We start from the raw sequence: 19,196 nt of genomic DNA, 5'->3' as shown, positions 1-19,196 counted from the left end.
CAGTTGAACGAGTGACAAACGTTGATTTGAAACGAGACTTATAAGGTGGTCCATCTAATGTTTTGATTCCGAAGATGGGGGCCAGAATTGTGACTTTTGTTGTATGGTACGTAACGCCGTCCTGTTGAAACCGAATGTCGTCCAATACCAAGTCTTTGTGTTCGAACGAAAATGGGCCAATGATGCAGCTAGACCAAAATTCACTCGTTGTGGATGAATGGGATTCTCTGTCGAACACATGTTTTATTAAAAAAAAGTGTGACAAAAGTGTGAAAAGTGAGTAATGCTGTCAATTGTAAAGCCTTATGAATTGATTCAAAGTCCTAATAGTTCAAAGTCCTAATAGTCATTGAAACGCCTAACAGTATGCAATGCAGTTGAACGAATCACAAACTGTTGGCTTATACAGAAATCTTTAACACGGAAGATTTTTGTGTTTTGTCTCAAAAAATATATCAATATTTATATTAAAGTTAAATAAAGGCCTGATTATAAACATTCGAATAAAACCAAGTACCAAAAACATTAATGTTAGACACTCTGTGAGCAACAGACGTATGTTTTTATTTCCAGACATCATTACGCTGGATGCAGACACCGAGACATCGTTAGCATCATTACCACCAACACGCACTGGAATCGTTTTATGTGCAATGATCAGAATAACCACTATGAGATACCGTAGCTATGTTGGAATAGACCGTTTCTTAGAAACGGTCATTGAAATATCATTACGGAGAGGTTGGAATCGTTCCTGCAAAGTGGCTCCTATTTGTGAACGACACAAACGCACACTTGCTCCCGGGTGCCATCAACTTCGGCTGTGTCCGTGGCTTTGACTTCTTTTCGGAAAACGTACTTGTAGACGATCGGCATCACTATACCAGCCAACGGAGGACCGACAAAGTAGATCTGAAAGAGCGGTATCGATCAATAGAAGTTGATCACTTGATCCGGATGGCAGTCACGGCCTTACCCAGATTCTGTGGTAGCTATTGTTCCACAAGCAGGGTGCCAGCGTTCTCGCCGGGTTCATGCTGCCACCGGTTGCCGGGCCGGCTGCAACCGCAATAGCGGCCACCATAAGGGCGAACTTTATTGGGACCGAATCCTGCTGCTTGGCGTTTCGTGGGTCCCAAACTCCGCAGCAACCCCAGATCATAATGGCTGTGACGAGAAACTCTATGCCCAAGGCCGCCCCGGTAGATAGACTGGCGTGTGGTGCCGTAACGCAACTCCCGTGACCACTACCGAGTGCGTCGTCGAAGTATTCGCTTGGTGCTACAGCCTTTAGCAATCCGTACCCGCATATGGCGCCCGTGAACTGTGCCACAAAGTACACCAGTGTCATCTGAAGGAGAGGGATAGAGATTAGCAGTGGGCCGAATGCAAACGCAATGCCGACAACTTACCACCGCCGAAAGATCACCGTAGACGAAGGCGGCAATCGAAACGGACGGATTGATGTGGGCTCCCGAGACGACACCGAACGTGACGATCGCAACCATGACGGTGAAGCCGAATATGACGCCCCGGCTGAAGTTGCTGGTTGTATTGCCGAATCCATCCAAACAGCCCAAACAACCGAGAAACAACAGCATAGCGGTGCCGAAGAATTCGCCCAGGAACTTGGTGACGACATCGAACCACGCAGAGTTGGAAACTATATTGAAACGGATTAAATGGAAGTGACGTTAAAGAATGCCATCGAAGTTACGGTATAAGTTTCATAACAGATTTTCTTGATTTATTCACATAACTAGACGCCATGAGCTTTATATTATCTAAAAGAACGTTTCCCTTCGTCCATCGTTTGAACTTTTGTCCCAACCTTACATCGAGCAGCGAGCGACCCACAGCCAATCGACGGAGGAACCAAAACGACCGATTACCGTTGGGCGTAAATGGTCAACGCATAAATGGGCGGCTTTAACGGTCATTCACGTCGGGCGCCACTTTCCAAAAAGGTGAGACCTGAAATTAACTTAACCTTAAACCTTAACAAACTATGCATAAATCAGGCAGACCAAAGAAATAAAATAAGCCGAACATCAAGAAACTGTAGATGCCAACACAGACGGTAAATCTGGGTCATTATTTGTTAACGATGACGTTTTCTCGTTTCTAGGACCGTAAAGATGATTTGGTCAACTCTGGCGTCACCGTTAATGGTGTAAGCAAACCGCCTAATGCACCAATCACACAATCTGCCCAGCTGTTCGGTTATCTTCTTTACTCTCCTTTACCTCGACGATGCTGCCAAATGTGCGAAAGACGTTAACTTTGCTTTATGATCGCTGCTGTAATTTTAATGACATTGAAATCTCTTTTGATCTCCACTACGGTGAGCGTCTCACCTTTGATAAAAAGCCGGTTGGGTGCGGTAAAATGCGCCATTATGGTCACAGCTGTCCCGTCTAGCCTTCGCGCTTGTGTTTCGCGATCGCGTGTTTAGTTTTGTAGCTTATATCTCCTAATCAAAATGCACGATTCTATACCGCGGCACGTGTCGTCGAGCGCAGTTGATAAGCAAGGCTGAGCTGACCACAAGCAGATAGTTTTTCTATGGGATTCTGTTGAACGATTAATTAGGATGGTAAATACTCGATGCACAGTTGTTCAAGTTCACTCGCAACGGGCACTCTATAAATGAAAGCCGGTGTTTCGATGAACCAATATCAATCTTGACCGTGTTTACTAATGCTTTCTTGAAGCGCCCACGTTCGATCGAGTAGCTTTCACTTGCGGTAACGTATTGCCCCGGACAAAACCTTCTAACTGCCCATCGATAGAGGGCTGCGTACTTCAACTTGTGTGGCCGAACGTAGGCACGGCACTGACACCGGAAAATCGATTACACACGGTAGTCGATTGCGTGTTTACTACGCGCGATGATAAGAACACGAGAAATTAGGTAAAGTTCAAAATCTGGTCTGGTCAGACTGGCTCTTGAAATGATTCCGAAGAAGATAGGGAGTCTATTGCTTTATGATAGCGAAAATCGTGCGGGTAAAATGTGCCAAATTTTTGATTATCTTCCTACGATAACAACAGAACCGCGAAGACAGTCTAGGCGTTTGTGTCTATCTTGGGATTCCCGGTATCGTGGATTAACGTTCGATGGTGATGGTGCGCTTATTGCTTTTCGGCTATAAATTGTGCCAAAAAACGAAAGATTCGCACAATGGGGCAGATAATCCCTGCACAGAAACTAATTATCCCGTGCGGTTCGCCTACCCCCTACGGTTAAGAAAGAAAGAGGAAGAGCGTATCTTGGGAGAGAAACTTCAAAATGGAAGTTATGAACAAATGCTGCCAATCATCACACAAGCAAATATGAAGGCACTAAATTTACATACCAAACGAAAATAAATAGAAAATAAGACATAAGTACGAAAAGTGAAAAAAAACAGAAGGGGAAAAACATTAGACGAACAAGAAAATAGTCTCAAAGAACTTCCCTATTTGTGCCATATCAATGGTATGTCAATCCAATTAAAAGAGGCAACAAACTCCTGAACTGTGTTTTGTTTTAATTTTCTTAGTATCTTTTCTTCATAAGATATATACGATACTATCTCGAGATTGGTCGATTGCACAGTTTAATCGTTGTTTCGTCACATCAGTTTTCAAACATACGTCATGTTATTTAATTGTTCTTAAATGCTCTTTTATTATTAAATTCAACGTGTCTAACTGTAATTGCACTCTTTCAGCTGCCCACAGCGCTCTAGCGATTCACAACTCACTTTTTGTTTGCCAAATAACCTCAAAACTGTGGCCTTTCTGCACTGTTTTGCTGCTGAATGATGCTGGCACTTCATTGCCGACGGAACCTTCTTTCGATGTGGCTCCGTTTTTCGCCATCGCCACGCGAGCTCCACCAGGACGGGACAAGTTTGTTTAGGAGAAGAAGCACACTTATTTCCTCTCCACCGTACGTGCGTAGAATTACTTTATGCGAACTGTAGTGTACCCTTCCGGTTGGGGGTTTCTACCCAAGCCGGAGTTCGAAGATCGACCGAACCGCGCTGCCGACGAAACCTGACTGACGACTTCGGTGACTGCGGACATCGGGCGCCTTTGGGGCAGCTTATCGTAGATGATAACAAGGTCGATCGGCGGCACATCCGTCGGTCGCGCATGACGGTCGAATGCGGAGGGCCGACGTGCCGAACGAAAGGATGGCTGAATATTAACTTGACGCCGAGCCCGCCGACGTTCGGCGTGCGCGTGCGGATGGAACCTGATGGTTTGTTTTTATTACGACTTACACGATACTGAGTTCTTTTTTGTTACTGTCGACCGAAAATGAAGTGAACCGACTGAGGTATTGATTGATGATCAACCAAGCGGGAATACCGGCGCCACGTTAGGGCAAACTTTTGGCGTGTGACGGTGACTCCTCCAGGGGACAGGCGGACGGTGACTTCGGCATGGCGCACGGCTTTGAGTCATCAGTCGTTTGCCAGAAAACGTAGCGGTAGATGGTGGCCATCAGTAGCGATCCTACGGTGGGACCGGCAAAGTATATCTGCGACCACGCGTCGTGTGTCAGTGTCGAATTACTTGTCCATCGATTACCAGCGTGCGAGAGGATGCAACTTACCCAGAGTCCATGGAATGATTGATTCCAAATGGCCGGTGCGAGCGTGCGTGCCGGGTTCATGCTGGCTCCTGTGATTGGGCCACCGGCAATCGAGAGACCCGCAATCAGAAGGGCAAACTTGATCGGCACGGAATCACTGTCCTTGCTGTTGCGCGGATCCCACACGCCGCAGTTCGTCCACACGAGCACCCCGGACAGGAAGATCTCGACGGCGAGGGCCTCGCCGGATGACAGGCTCTCGTGTGGTGCCGTCACGCAATGGCCATAGCCGGCTTCCAGCGCCTGCTGGTAGTAGACCGCGGGTGTGACGGCCCGCAACAAACCGTATCCACAGAGGGCACCGGCAAACTGGGCAACGATGTACAGGATCATCAGCTGCGAGCAGACGGGAGAGAAGTTTAGGTGTCAGAAACCAGGAGAAATCTCTTTCTGGCCACTACTTACTGGGAACGACAGAGTGCCGCAGATGTATGCCGCCAGTGTGACAATCGGGTTGATGATGGCCCCGGAGGTAGCGCTGAACGTTATGAAGACCATCATGACGACCATTCCGAAGGCGAGCCCTCGGCTGACGTTCGTGGTGACGTTGCCGAAGCCATCCAGCCCAGCCATACAGCCACCGAACAGGAGTGTGCCGGTACCGAAGAACTCGGCCAGGAAGAGGATCGAGAACTTTCCCAGCTTGGAGCTTTGAACTGTGGAAGCGAACATAAAGTTGATCATATCAGGCATCGGACGATGATCGAAGTATAGCGAACTTGGCAGGGGATATCCATACATTGGGAAGTGGCAATTTACGAAGAACTAACTAGTTGAGGATCATGTTTGTAGATCCATGTGGATGTACAATAACCTTCGGCAACTACAAACTTAACATAGGCATCTGAGCGGCTGAAGTGGACCGCGTGATCACTTGCCTGACAGACAGGAATGCGGTCAACAATGCCAGAAGCGCGCATAGTGGTGCAGCATGCAAATCATGCAAAATGAAAAAAACGAACATCGTGGACAGTATTGTACGACAATCAACGTTCAGATAAGCGGCACCTGTTTTCATACATGACAAACTGCGAGAGGGCCAATATTACGGCCAGCCAGCTGCCGTTGATTGACTTTTGGCGTCATTGATAAAGGAACAGCGACTGTCGTGGACATCATCAGGAAGAAACATAATCAAAAGATACAAGCCAAGCCAGGTTCGGCTGCGGGGGAAGGTGGTAAGTGAACCGATATTGAAACTGATTTTGGGCCATCAAGCACCCAAGGCCAATGGTGTCGTTTGATTTGCCACAACATTTATTGATTATTTACATCGCACGCCATTTTTTTACCCCTTTTTCGTTCAGTTCTTAAGGACATTCGCCATCGTCATTCGTCTAAGTTAATGCATTAAATGTTAGTTGTCTAACACTTGCTATCTCGAAAGGGGTTTTAAATGGCACTCGCTCGACGATCAGTTTTCTCCATTCAATATTTAGGGCTTTAAGCTACAAGATTATTCAATTTACATTATAAATAAAAAAAATAGTAGCTTCTAATGTTAACACACCAGAACTCCAGAACCTTACAAAGAGGTTACTGGCGAAACTCATTTTATTTGCTAAATTTTTTCTAATTTTTAAACGTGTTGTGATCAAATGATATTTCAATTTTAAACAGAACAGAAACGATTTTTTCAAATACTTCGAGGATTGGAAAAAAAACGCTGGCACAAGTATATAATATCTGAAGGGGATTATTTTGAAGGGGACAAAAAGGATAATTATGAACTTTATTCTAACCAATATTAAAAAAAAAACAACACAAAAGTTGCGATACATTTTGAACAGCCCTCGTATCTATTCTTATCTTAACGACCAAATCTATATATTCAATCCAATCTCCAACAATGAGTTATATTATCAACTACTTCTCGGAATGCTCCAAGGCAAAGCTTATCTTCGAATCTATTTTAAACTAAATTTTCAATTTTCGTCCTTCGATAAGACTTAGTTTGATTCAAAGTTATGCACACGAGCAAAAACTGGATCCTTATCATTGGTTAGTACTCAGTTAGGTAATCTTTTGCGAAAACCAAAACAACCACCTCGCGTTGAATGTCGCGTCACCAGGCGATAGGAGCCCCACTCAACACCCCGCTTATCGACTTACACTTTGCAACCGATATCATGTTCGGGCTTCGGGGCGGATGCTAAATGTTTATCAATGAAGTAGACCACTTTCACTTTATCACTTTCACAGACCCCGGCACGACACTATCCATCGCCCAAACCGGGCGCTTCTTCACGAATGAAAGGCAAGCCGACGAATAGGCGGACCTCTATGTTGCACTTTGTGTAGCCGGGCTGAAGTAGTGGGCCTCAATTAACACCACGACGGTCGGGTTGCGACTAGCGATGCGCGATGTTTGTCGTCGATCTTAAGAAAGCATTTTAAAACTGCCACCGGTTTTTGTTTGGGCAAAATAAATCACGACAGAAACATGGAGAGATACGGGCAGGGCGTACCGAGTTTTATCACTCGACTAGACCACCGACTGCCCTTGTCCACGGGGCCTCGGCAGTGTAGATAAAACCGCTTAGCCGGCTCGTGGGGCCGCTCGTGGGTCCGTTCCTTAAGCCACGTTTCGGGACTAGCCTCCTGCAACGGACAGCGGACTCTCGTGTAGCAGACACTGTAGAGTATCGGGGATATGCCATCAGTTTATCTACCGCCCAGTTGAGCGGGTCAGTTCCTGCGTGATCCCGCGTATGGCCTACTTCAGAAATCTGGAAACCGTGGTCGAAGCTTAGTTTGGTGGCTTAGTGGCGAAGGTTAAAGTGTTGATAATTCGTCGTCGGTCTTTAGATCAAACCGCGCCCGCGCGGCAATGATCCAATTTCGATGACCACAATGTCGCTCGAAACACTCCTCCCAGTGGGAACTAGACCACTCGTCCAGGGACCTGGACCTCGTCGTGCTGGTATTTTACGTTGCTATCTTTACACCTAAATGATGGTTCGAGGTCGCTATCTAGAAGAAATACAATTTGAGCCACGAACCTGGGGAGGATCGCCAGAATGTTATCTGGCAATTGTCTGCCTCGGGACCGTGCAGAGAGTGAGAGGTATCCTCACGATCGTACTTACGTACCAGGCGTACCAACGCCACTGTTTACGCCGCATTAAAATCGCACACTGTTAACCACGGCGAGGTTTCTTCTTCCAAATGTTTAAAAATAGTTATTATTTATTGGTTGCCTTAACAAGTTTATGGTCCACAATCGTTCGCAGCCCGGTGCGCCATTTTGCCGTATAGTCCGCCTCTAGTCGTCCTCGTCCGGCTTGAGTTGAGAAAAGACCAATGACCAAGTTTGGGAAAAGACCAAGCTCAAGTTTTGGGGCTTGGCGGCATTGACGCGGCAATCACAGCGCTGGCTGGTGCAGTGTACAGAGTTGCTCTATTGCTCTATGGTGTTGCCTCAAACCTCAAAAACATCACTCATCGGTGCACGGTGTGTGTGTGTGTGTGTGTGAAACCAAACCACAAGCGATCAACGCCGCGATTGCCTAGTATGTTGAGGTTGCGGGACTAAAGGTCTAAAAAGTGAGAGGATCATTTCCGTCGGAAGAACAGCTTGTCGTAGGTGCTTTCCGGTTTCTTGTCGACCGCCCGCTTCTCCGGCGGCGGCGGCGCGTTCAGGAACCCGTTCGAGCCACGGTCCGTCTCCAGCTCGTCAAACTCCAGACTCTGGCTGTCGCGCTCGTCCGGTTCCTCCTGCTCCTCGTGCGGGGCACTTTCCGACCGGATTAGGTTGGATCGCTTCTGAAGGGTCGGCGACTTGGCTGCAAGCTTCCTGCCGGCCGGCTTCGTGGTGCCACCGTTACCGTTCGAGCTACCGTAGCCACTGTCCCGCACCGTCGTGATGCCCTTCTGGCCGAGTGCCCCGTTCCGGTTGGCCTCCGGCACCGTGACGGCGGCCACCGAGCTAAATGCCACCCGCACCAGGCCGTGCGTGGCTTGGAGGAGACTGTGTCGGCCTGCCACCGCCGAGTGGCCGTTAATGTTGGGCACCGGGCTGTTGTTGTTGTTGTTGCCGTCCGTCCCGCTCACCGATCCCATTTCGCTCGGGCCAACCTGGACGTTGCCGGTGCGTGGGTCGATATGCTTGTGGGACGCTTCCTTTACAGTCGAGTTGATCTTCTTTTCGGCCTTCTCCAGGGCCGCCACCGACGATACGTGCCCGGGGACGGCGGTCCGGGACACGGTTGACGAGGGTGTCGCCGTGCCGGAATCATCTTCCTCCTCCTCTTCGGCGATCACCGACGATTGGATCCAGTCGCGGATGCGGTTCTTCTTGGCCGCCCGGTCCACCGTCGTTTCGATCCCGCACTGGGCCAGCGTCCCGAGCAGTTTGTTCTTCTCCTCGACGCTGCTGTGGAACGAGTACATGGACGGGCACAGCTCGTCCGGCTCGTTCTCGGCCATCTCCCGTTCGGCCGTCTTGCCGAGCCACCGATCGTCCAGGTACTTCTGTAGGTCGCTCAGCGTCTTGAGGCGCCGCTCGGACCGGGGGTCCAGAAACTTTTTGAACAGCTTGCACGCCCTCGCCGACAGCAGCTTGAACAGCTTCGGGCAGCGCTTCATCGGGAAGGTGAGCGTCGCCTGGTGCCACTGCTGGTACCGGTTGTACCGCGGATCGTCGCTGGACGCCTTCTGCCACGGCAGGCACCCGGTCAGACATACGAAGCACACGATCCCAAACTGCCACACATCGTGGGCCGTATCAGTCCTGCCGGGCGAAAAGCGAAATGAATTCATTCCCAATCGGATTGTCTCGCTCGCTAGGACACCCCGCCTACTTGTATTTATCATCCGTTTTGACCAGCAACACTTCCGGCGGGCTGTACGGTAGCCACTCGTTCCGCCGTAGGACCTCTTCGCCGAGTCGGCGCGATTCCCCAAAGTCGCACAGCTTGATGCGCGCAAAGTCCGACCGAAACACCAACACATTGTCCAGCTTGATGTCCCTGTGTATCAGCTCCCTGCGAGGGGAACAGAACGAGGATCATTAGATGATTAGACGATTGACCGCGCGCCGATGTTGGACCGTACTTTTGGTGAATGTAATCGATGGCCGAGGCCAGCTGCCTCGCCACGCGCTTGGTGTGTAGCTCCCCGATGCCACTGTCCGACACGTTCGACGTTAGGTCCCCTGGAACGCGGAACCGAAAACACTTCGATTACTCGTCTGGCCCGTCTGCCAGCCTGCCAGTGATATATTGGGGCTGCAAATTAATTCTTGCGGTTTTTATTCGACATTTGTGACCTAACTACAACAACAAAACATATGACTACCCTAATGAAAGTATTGTCCGTCGTTAGCTACTACTTTCTTCTATTTTTCAGGTAATGAACGGGTTTCGTATCGATAGAACTTCTCATCTTTAGAGGCGATCCAATCAGAGACCCGTTTTTCAATACCTCAGCTCAGTTGAAAAATCAGCTTATCATGTCCTTTGCACCATTCTGGTCCTTTTTTGGTCAAAGCATGCTTCAAACGCATTAATTGATGTCGATGGGATTGTCCATTAATATTTTCATTAGGTTTTAAAAGCTTCTAGTACACTACACCTTCCATATCTCACCATATGCACAACATAAGCTTTTCATCACTAGTGACGATTAGGTATAAGAATCCATTTATTTTCTTCACTATAAACATCAATTAAAATATGATTAAAATACAATAAAATACGACAAATTCATATGCTTATAAAAGGAGTTGTTTAAACTTTACCAAAAGACCTATACTGCGTTAGATGCGTAAAGCAAACACATATCTGATCTGATCTATCTCGAAAAAAATTTGTTACATTTAGTGAGTAATGTCATCTATTGTATAACCGCATGAATTAATTTGCATACCTTCTGAAACTTACCCAGCGGTGCGTACTCTTGCGTGAAGACGTAGAAACCGGCCGTCTCGAATGCCACGTCATACGTTGTCACAATGTTCTTGTGCTGCCCCAGCATCAGACTGAAGTGGAACTCTTTGTAAAAGTCCGTCAGCGACACGAACGGCTTCGGGAGCAGCTTCAGCACCATCTCCGTGTCGGTGGCTCGGTGCTCGACCAGAAGTATCTTGCCGAACCAGCCCTCGCCGACGATCTGCAGGATATCGAACTCATCCGACAGCACCACCTTGTCCAGCTCGAACTCGCGGATCTTGTGGATGGTGCTCGTCGACTTCTTGGTCGAAGACATGGCTCTCACAGAAGGGGGGTGAACTAGCGGCTTAGCGCGGCTCGATGCTTCCGGACTGGCTAGAACAGGGTTCTGCTTAATGTTTTACTCTTTCTCAGTACCACTTCCGGTCATTTGCTCCGCCGGTGGTTGCGTGTCGTACTCGGCAAGCCTTGGGTTGCGGGTCCGACATCAACAACATCACCGTCGCCACCGGCCCTGTGTCGAGTATCCTGAAAGACAAAACAACGATCCGAGTGACTGATGATGGTGAATCAAACGCGATACGGGGGTCACAGGCGAGTTGCGGCTTTTGAAGGCCACTCTTGATTGCGCGTTGCGCGCGCGGAGTGAACCGAAAATAAACGCACGTCCGACGCACAATAAGATTTGCCTGTTGTTTTGGGATGGAGGCACGGCCAAACAACAGCCCTATACGACAGTCGCCGTCGCCGAGAATATTTTATCGTCTGGGGCGATGCGGGACTTAAGTTCACTTGAACTTGATTCGATCCGTGCGAACGATCCGTGATGCGCGAAGATGCGGTAACAATCGCATCGACTCACTTGGCAGGTCCCGTCGGTCCCGTCGGGGTGTTGAAAGTTTTAACGCGAACGGGGAATGCGCCTGCTGCGCTTCTGCTGAGTCGTCCCGAGCCGATGTCCGGGGCGAATGTCCAAAAGCCGAAAAAATCAATTAGCGTGCCATACGCCGTGCTGTGCTTTGGTCAACCAAAGTCAACGCGACCTAGCGAACAGGTGATCGTGTTTCGTGCAGACACTTTCGATCGGTCCTGTGAGAGAGCCGAGAGGCGGCCGAGATGTACCGGGAGCTATTTTTAGTCCGGAACCGAACCCGTTGGCTGGTCCGCCGGTCGGTTATTTCCACGCTTGATTTCCACCGCGAGGTAAAGGCGTGTTGGAAAAATGAACTCCTGGCGCGGTATGTCACCTATCGACCAGAGCAACGACCATAGTCATGTGGATTTCCGGATGTGCAGGATTTAGAGAAGATGTTGCGGGATAGGTTTTTTGTATTTTTTACATTCATTTCCCTAGATTTTCCTAGTCTCTGCTTTCATACGATCGCTATACGAATACGAGAGTTCGCTGAATCGCTGATTATTGTTACCAACTGTTGGTACAAATACGCTCAGTTGTTCATTTCAAAGAGGTTTTTATTTGATTGATACTTTTCCATTTTGTTGCTTAGTTTATTTTTCCTTAGTCTCCGTTTGTCTGGGTGTTGGAAGGTCATTATCACTTCTTCAGCCAGTTGTTGTAGAGATAATTAATCTTTCCATATTTAGCTTCTGTTTTCTTTATTTATAACATTCAGCTGACAACGTATGGGTCGGTTTCACGATTCGACCGATAAAAATGTGCCTTTTCATTAAAGGTATTGTACTTGTTGCACCGATAGATCCGATACGAGGCCAAACGGCGACGAAGATCGCAATATGCCACTCAACCATTACGCACTCTACATCTTCGATTTTGATGAAATTAATTTATGGCTTCCACCGTGTGTCCAGTGTGTCCAGATTCCCGACAGGATAACACGTAACGCGTCAATGTCGCCCGCGCACATTGGGCGATAAGAGCTGTCCTACGGGAGCGCTGTTCGGGCCGGTCACTTATCTGGACCGCTTCGCAAGCGAAGGACCACAACAATATTGCGACAATCCGCGAACGGGTTGCACGGTTTACGTCGGTAGAGATTTATTTCGGGAATTACGGTAACCGCTGACGAAAGCACACTCCCCGGGGGCACAGCAATAGGGATTTCTATGGACTCGATCACCACACCGATAAACTCTCGAAGACTGTGTGTTGGGTAATCTTACAACAACTCGATAAGCCCTGTTTCGGTCATAAAATACTAGATATACCGTGTTATCTAATCGTAAGAAGTTTTTGTTTTTCACTGTTAAATGTTATTATTGTGAAGTGCACAGTCTATTGGCGTGTTAAAACGTCGAGTGGTTTAATTTCTGCATATCCCTGAAACGTTCCCAAAAGCGTCCTTTTCCTACGGCTGCCCAGAGGTTTTCCCTGTGAGTAACGCGGCCTACGTAATCCACTCACTTTTCTATGCCGCATTTCTCATCGCAAAGTGTCCGAGTATTCTCGTGCGCTACATGACGCCACGGCTTTCTGGCGTGGTTGAGATGCTTTCGTTTCATTAGAGCGATTTTATCGGACAAATTTGTCTTTCAGAATGAATAGGAATCGCTTCACGTTTTCTTTGTTGCTAAAGCGCTTCGAACTACGTGTAGAGAGCATCACCAAGTTTACTCACCGAGAGTGGAAAGTTCAGTGTATCCGATTGTAAATTGTATGTCACAAGTTCTGCTTCGTAGTTGAAATCACGGTCTCACGCTTAGGCCCATCGATCATGCGCTCTTCTAGGAATTCTTTTTCTTCAATAATTTCACGCCGACCGGACCCGGATTCGGCCGCGATCACTTTCTTCCCGTGATCGTGCACTCACGGACAACCATTGTTTTCGCCGACACAATACTTTTTGCAACACTCGAATCGGTTAGAAGCCATACTGCATATGGTTTGCACTGGTGTGGCATCCGGGTGTGGCCACAGCGACACAGCCGAATGGTATGCGCGGTGAACAAAGACCAACGCCACGAACCAACGCAACGCAATCGCACAATGCACAATTAAAGCGCGTTTTCCGCGAATTTTCCTGCAGCCAATCGATGTCGTCGAAGGCAGAGTGTATCGGTCGGTATCGCTTTCACATTTAACCACCAGATCAACCAGAGGCAGGGCCCCTCTGCTAAGCCCCGCAGAGGTGGTGTCGCGGCGTCACCGTTGCCGCGATCGTCGAGCGTGCCCGAGCTGATGATATTCTAAATTTATAAATCACTCGAATTTTACACAACGTAGTTCGCACGAACGGGCCCTTCTTTCAATGCACTGGCGGGCGCGCCGAATCCTGCCTGGGGATGGCGATCAAACGCAGAGTCACTGCAGAGTTTACGGCACTTCCGGGTGCTGATGGACTCCGATTCACCACCGATCTAAACGATCCGGCATCCGGTTTCTGATACCCGGCCACCGAAGAGGGGTTCACGGAAAAGTTGTGCGGAAGCTGTCCGATTGCGATCCGATCGCGAGAGCAGGACGTACCGAACTGAGCGCCAAGACAGAGATCATGTTTGGTGCTGCACCCTCCGATTCTAAGGAGATCGTGGCCCGAATTCACTCTCACATCTCTCGCTCTCGTGCCGGTGGTGCTATTTTTAGTGTTCGGTCCGACGCATTGGCGATCGACGCCGATGCTCCAGATCCGTGGCCCCCGATGCTGCGCGATTATGATCGCGCCGCGATGGACGAGTTATGGACCCCATTGAAATTTAATGGCACCACTCTCATGAGCTATTATGACAGAAGATGGCCTGTAGGACACACCCCGTCGATGCTGGGCCACCGCGACCGGGAAGAAATTTTCTCCAAAAATACAGCCGCCCGGCCGAGCCGCCTTGCTTGAGGGTGACTTGAAAAGGGGTGCGGGGTGACCATTTGTCAAGCCACACCCCGCCGACGGTTGGTCAAGATTTATGGCGTTTGCTTGACGGGCAGGTGCCGAGCAGCTTATTGATTGCCTGTGGCAGCAGATTTGGCATCGTGAAGTGATGCGAATGTGCATGGCGGCTGGATTCCTAGCTGTCACCGAGTGCAACGTAATCGGTTTTCTATTTTTTAACCTGTGCTTAGTTTGTTTGATTGTTTGTTTCATGGGAAGCACAGTATCTTTCGTTTGAAGATTTTTTTTTTAAGTCGATTTTGTTTATCATTGAACCGGAACACCTGATCGCTAGTGTAATAGTTAGACACTTTACGCTAATGAGTGTGAGAAGGCAAGCTTAATGTTCGAGGAAAATGCAAGGAAAATGTTCCTATCGGCTCCGACCGTTCTTCGCGAATTCGAGTTGGAATTTACTATTTGTCATCTCTGAAAAAGCTCATTGGATTAGCTTTCCAAAGGTCAAATTGCACCGCACGTGATTTATCTTTATCTTATCTTTCCCTGTAAATTTAAGAAGAATTTAAGGAATTATGAAAAACCGAACTAAAGAAAAGCACATTTTCCGTTGGGTTCGTTTTTTGAGATGAAGTTTGTGTTTTGAAATATTTCGCCCGTAATGAAAGGTTTCGTGCGCAGTCTCGGCTAACACGAAACGCTTCCCGCGGTACAACAAAACGCTTCCTGGTAATGGGTGAAGGTTCCTAATTCCGGAAAATGTTAACAATAACGAAACGAAATTATTTGATATTCCACGAATTACCAGCAGTGCTGAGAGTCGGTACGGTTGTGAAAGAATGTTGGGTCACCTTTGCTTTCTACGAACAGTGAACACCCGTCACACGCTTGGCTAACTCGTTAGCGATCCAAGAGAATGTTTACATTTGAATTTTAAATTTGGGCCAGATCCTTCGCCGAAGCACATTGTTTACAATGGAGAGGAAAAATTATTGCGATGAGAAAATGCGGATGACTTACTGATTATTGTTGCTCCAGATTTAGCGTTGAACACCTTTCGGTGAAGAGGTGTTTAGACGGTGACAACTGTGACAAATTTAGTATAATTATTGGGTAAATTGGGTAAAGTTAAGGAAGAAAATGGGTTGATGAAGAATTCGTGAATGCTGTTATCTTCCAAATAGTAATATGTATAACAGTATTTGAGCCGTAGTAAGTGATACACGAGAAAACAACATAAAATACGATAACTCTTTTGAATCACAGTATGAAAAACTTTTGATCTGTATTTTCATTCAATTTATAAGTGTTTGAAGACCTCAACGTGCAGCTTTCGACATGATTTGATTTTTCAATAGAGAATGATGCGATCCTTCTGTAACACGTGGATAATTTTCAAGATGTTATTTATGAATGATTTAATAAAAACGGTTAAAGTAATTATACCCATTTAAAATCAGCAATGAAAGAAATATCTCCCGAACCGATGGCCGTTAAGTAGATACTTCTGATGGAGATGTACGAAGGTAATTAATTAATTCACCACACGCTTCTCGGGCTCCGCCAAACAGCTCAAAATTGCAGTAGACCGATCACCATCGGGTGAGTTATAGGGCCGAAAAGGTTCGCATTTATTCCAGAGTGAGAGTGGCACTCATAACAATAGTGTTATGAGTACCACAAGCACCACAGCGACAGACAAAGTTCTGGACGTCCGGAAAGGTCAAAAGTAACGTATGCAGTAGCGAAAAATGAAAAACTGTAATCTAATGCCGGATCGGTGATACATGGTGCAGCTACTACCGAACGGCCAACAAACTGGCCAACTGGGGGAGTGGGCGTGGAGTTTCGGTAGAGCCGAATAACAGCTTTTGATTAACGGTATTAGTGACCGGAAGGACCGGAAGAACCGGAGCCAGATAATGTTACGACAAAGTGCTTAATGTTACTCCAACCGCTGGCTGGTCTCCATAAAAGCCACTCGGGGATGATTGCGGTTGCGACGATCCGATCATGTGCCTGTCGTGAGCCTGAAATATGAGAGAAATTTATGTGAGAATGTAACAAGTTACCAAGCTGCATTGCATAATGACATGTGTTCCGAGTCGTTCAGGACGGTTGATTTGTACTCGTAATAAAAATGTTACTTCAAATATTAAAACCAACTGTTTCTTTCCAAAAAGTTTGCCCAAAAAACCGCTTGTTGATCATAAAGTCCTGCTCAAATCACAGCTTCAGAACTCCATATGGCACGGCACTGAAGGACAGTTGATTGATTGTTTTATAGATTTTAGCTTTCTAACTTAGCCTGAAAGTGTGCAACAAGAGTTTCAAAATGCTTTGGCGCACCTCGAATGTTCTCCTGTGACTACAGCCGAAAATAATCCATTAGATAAAGAGTTTAATTTCCCACTAAATTCAAAATTATACACTTTGTGTTTGGTTACCTAAATGCCGATTTATCACGACCCGAGTGATGGGCACAATAAATTAGATTTTATCGGTGACGTCGCAAGCGTCATTATTGTATACATTATTCCGCTTTGTGTGACAGGATGTACTATTTTCGAAGCCTTTTCCACTCGCGGCTCGGTTTCCCAGCACGCCCCCACGGAACGCGGTCCCAACCACGTGCCGCACTTTAAATCTGAGATTAGACCTTCAGGTGGTGGAAAACAAGCACTTGAAGCTCACCGCACGCCCATGTCGGGCGTGTGTCTGGCGAGTGTGTGTTGTTTTACAGACTGTAATAAAAATGATTAATGGCGTAGAATACTTTTATATCTCTGCTCTCGAGACATGGCCTTCTCTGTGTGTGTTTGTGTACTTACGACCTGGCGCTTCCAAGGGAGACGTGTAATCATCAACTGCACCGAGCGGCCGCCGTCGTCGTCGGGAATGATGCTACGGGGTGTCGTTAAGCCGATGGTCGACGCTTGTGACATTGAGCGTGCAGATTGAGTTTAGCGAGGCTCTTTCTCCTTTCAGCTCCCGATGATAAGAGTGATGTGTGCACCGCAGCGACTGATATGTTGCTCTTCGGGATCGCTCTCAGCATGGAACACACTGTGTTGGTTAGACGCAATGCATCTACCGCAGTTCTGGCGGTTTGGTGAGTAATTACCGGTCGCCGAATGATTAATTACGGACAAAATTAGCCGGGGTCGTTTAACGGTACTGTAAACTGCGGACTGTCGTTTCCCGGCCATCCCGATGGTAAGTGATTTAAAAAGAGTTTATCAAATTACGGTGCCACACACAACACACACACGACAGTGTGACAAGAAAGCTTCGGTACTTTGGCCCGCCAAAATTAAACGAAGCATTTTTTTAAATTATGAATTGATTTAGTTTTAGTGTTCCTTAATTACAACTTAAAATACTGTTAGTTAAATATAACAACGGTTTAAATGGCTTCTTTAATTTTAGGCAACGACTTTAGAGTACCATAGAAACGTTTCTAAAGGTCTTCAACGGGGTCTGTAAATCCTCGGAAGAGAGTTCTTCCAATTGTCCAATTTTTGTAACTAGCCTTAGTTCACGAACGATGTAAATACGCTGAATGATGCATCACACTGACTGTATCAAATCAGATTGTTTGTTGATCAAATACTTTGCCAAATTTTGGCATTTTAGGTTTGTCGAACCATTATTATTGCCCTGAACCTTCAATTCTTGTTTGATGGTGTTGAACGTTTTCGTTGGTGACAGTAATTCACTGATCGTTCTCAGTCGAATCGAATTTTCGATCGTGAAACATGAGCTTTTGTTTTCTCTAAAAATATATTTAAATATGTGTTATTTAAGCTTTAAATGCGTTTAAAAGTTTCTAAAAGCATTGACATTTTGATTTAATCTCGTGTACTGGCAAGTTAATTTGAATGAATTACATGTTGATCTTTTCTCCTAAGCGTGCTCCTAAGCCCCTAAGCTCCTTTTACACTTATTTCTTAAAATCGCAAAACTTTGAGAGCTATTGAACTGTGCAAAAAAAAAAATGGAAAAAATTCTTCAATTTTCATAAAACACTTAGCTTACATGGCACCAGGCTTCTGAAGATGTCCACCCCATATGGATGACACAGTATCCCCACAGTATCGAAACACGCTTGTCGCACTGTCTGCCATGACTGCCAGCATCGAACAGCGATCGAATTCCAAAGTTTATGCTTATTACTAGGCTCGGGTGTCAACGACCGAATTAATATTTCATGTTTTAATGCGTCATAAATTCGCGAGATTTTATTATTCTGGTCTGTCTGGTTGAAAGTGAACGAAGCGCCGCAACCGGTTGATGTCCACAGAATGTTGCAACTGGTTTCTGATGGTCCGCCACCTTATCATACTCCGTAGAACGGTCTACGGTGCGATGATGGTTGATAGAGCTGAGCGAGTGACTTCCTGACACAGACACCGCGACGAGTGGGGATGATTTCAGCCAGCCACCGTCGTCAGCCACCGAAAATAAACTGGAGAAACTCCGCGGCTCTAGGGCGCCACAGGTGGAGTGTCAGATGAAACGGAGCGCTTCTTAGTTTGTAGGTTTTGTTTGTGTTTTTACACATTTGCCTAATGTCGCGCCGTTCCGACTCCCCTCCGGTGACCGAGTTTTTGGGGGGGCGTTAAGGGGCCATGGACAGGTCTCCGACCTGTCACGAGACTAATTTGGGGTGTTCACGCGACGCAAGAGAACGCGAGGAAATAGGTCGGTGCTGATAGTGAGCTCTTAGTTCCGGTCGCCGTACTCGTAGGTGGCCCCGCGGCAAGGTATAAGAAGGCGGAATGGCTGGAACCATCTCCGCATTCTGAAGGCGACCAGACGGTGTGAGTGAAGTACTTGGGCAAGACTCCGGTGACG

The 19,196-nt window shown here is 47.2% G+C and overlaps 3 protein-coding genes across 3 annotated transcripts; all 3 read right to left on the bottom strand.

The window, feature by feature from the left end:
* Positions 1-768: 768 nt before the first annotated feature.
* LOC128278675 (aquaporin AQPAn.G-like) lies at positions 769-3,923 on the bottom strand. Its single transcript, XM_053017407.1, has 4 exons — positions 3,750-3,923; positions 1,413-1,663; positions 977-1,351; positions 769-912 (listed from the first exon to the last, which is right to left on the bottom strand). Exons 1-4 carry the CDS (start codon positions 3,865-3,867, stop codon positions 769-771), a joined length of 888 nt encoding a protein of 295 aa, XP_052873367.1. The 5' UTR covers positions 3,868-3,923.
* An 87-nt stretch (positions 3,924-4,010) lies between these two features.
* On the bottom strand, positions 4,011-6,901 carry LOC128268535 (aquaporin AQPAn.G-like). Its single transcript, XM_053005658.1, has 4 exons — positions 6,761-6,901; positions 5,054-5,304; positions 4,610-4,984; positions 4,011-4,534 (listed from the first exon to the last, which is right to left on the bottom strand). Exons 1-4 carry the CDS (start codon positions 6,777-6,779, stop codon positions 4,373-4,375), a joined length of 807 nt encoding a protein of 268 aa, XP_052861618.1. The 5' UTR covers positions 6,780-6,901; the 3' UTR covers positions 4,011-4,372.
* Positions 6,902-7,852: 951 nt separating this feature from the next.
* On the bottom strand, positions 7,853-13,923 carry LOC128268534 (serine/threonine-protein kinase meng-po). Its single transcript, XM_053005657.1, has 5 exons — positions 13,137-13,923; positions 10,531-11,067; positions 9,704-9,803; positions 9,451-9,633; positions 7,853-9,380 (listed from the first exon to the last, which is right to left on the bottom strand). The coding sequence occupies exons 2-5, from the start codon at positions 10,853-10,855 to the stop codon at positions 8,204-8,206; spliced, it is 1,785 nt and encodes a 594-aa protein (XP_052861617.1). The 5' UTR covers positions 10,856-11,067; positions 13,137-13,923; the 3' UTR covers positions 7,853-8,203.
* Positions 13,924-19,196: the final 5,273 nt, after the last annotated feature.

Source organism: Anopheles cruzii, chromosome 2 (assembly GCF_943734635.1).
Source record: "Anopheles cruzii chromosome 2, idAnoCruzAS_RS32_06, whole genome shotgun sequence".
NCBI lineage: Eukaryota > Metazoa > Arthropoda > Insecta > Diptera > Culicidae > Anopheles > Anopheles cruzii.
This window is presented reverse-complemented; position numbering and strand designations above follow the sequence as displayed.

Coding starts and splice junctions, on each gene's coding strand:
- LOC128268534 (XM_053005657.1), bottom strand. CDS start 10,855: ATGTCTTCGACCAAGAAGTCGACGAGCACCATCCACAAGATCCGCGAG. Junction 9,634..9,703: donor ATCGATTACATTCACCAAAA/GTACGGTCCAAC, acceptor TTCCCCTCGCAG/GGAGCTGATACACAGGGACA. Junction 9,381..9,450: donor AAAACGGATGATAAATACAA/GTAGGCGGGGTG, acceptor TTCGCCCGGCAG/GACTGATACGGCCCACGATG.
- LOC128268535 (XM_053005658.1), bottom strand. Junction 4,985..5,053: donor GCGGCACTCTGTCGTTCCCA/GTAAGTAGTGGC, acceptor GTCTGCTCGCAG/CTGATGATCCTGTACATCGT. Junction 4,535..4,609: donor AATCATTCCATGGACTCTGG/GTAAGTTGCATC, acceptor GCGTGGTCGCAG/ATATACTTTGCCGGTCCCAC.
- LOC128278675 (XM_053017407.1), bottom strand. CDS start 3,867: ATGGCGAAAAACGGAGCCACATCGAAAGAAGGTTCCGTCGGCAATGAA. Junction 1,352..1,412: donor ACGGTGATCTTTCGGCGGTG/GTAAGTTGTCGG, acceptor CCTCTCCTTCAG/ATGACACTGGTGTACTTTGT. Junction 913..976: donor ATAGCTACCACAGAATCTGG/GTAAGGCCGTGA, acceptor CCGCTCTTTCAG/ATCTACTTTGTCGGTCCTCC.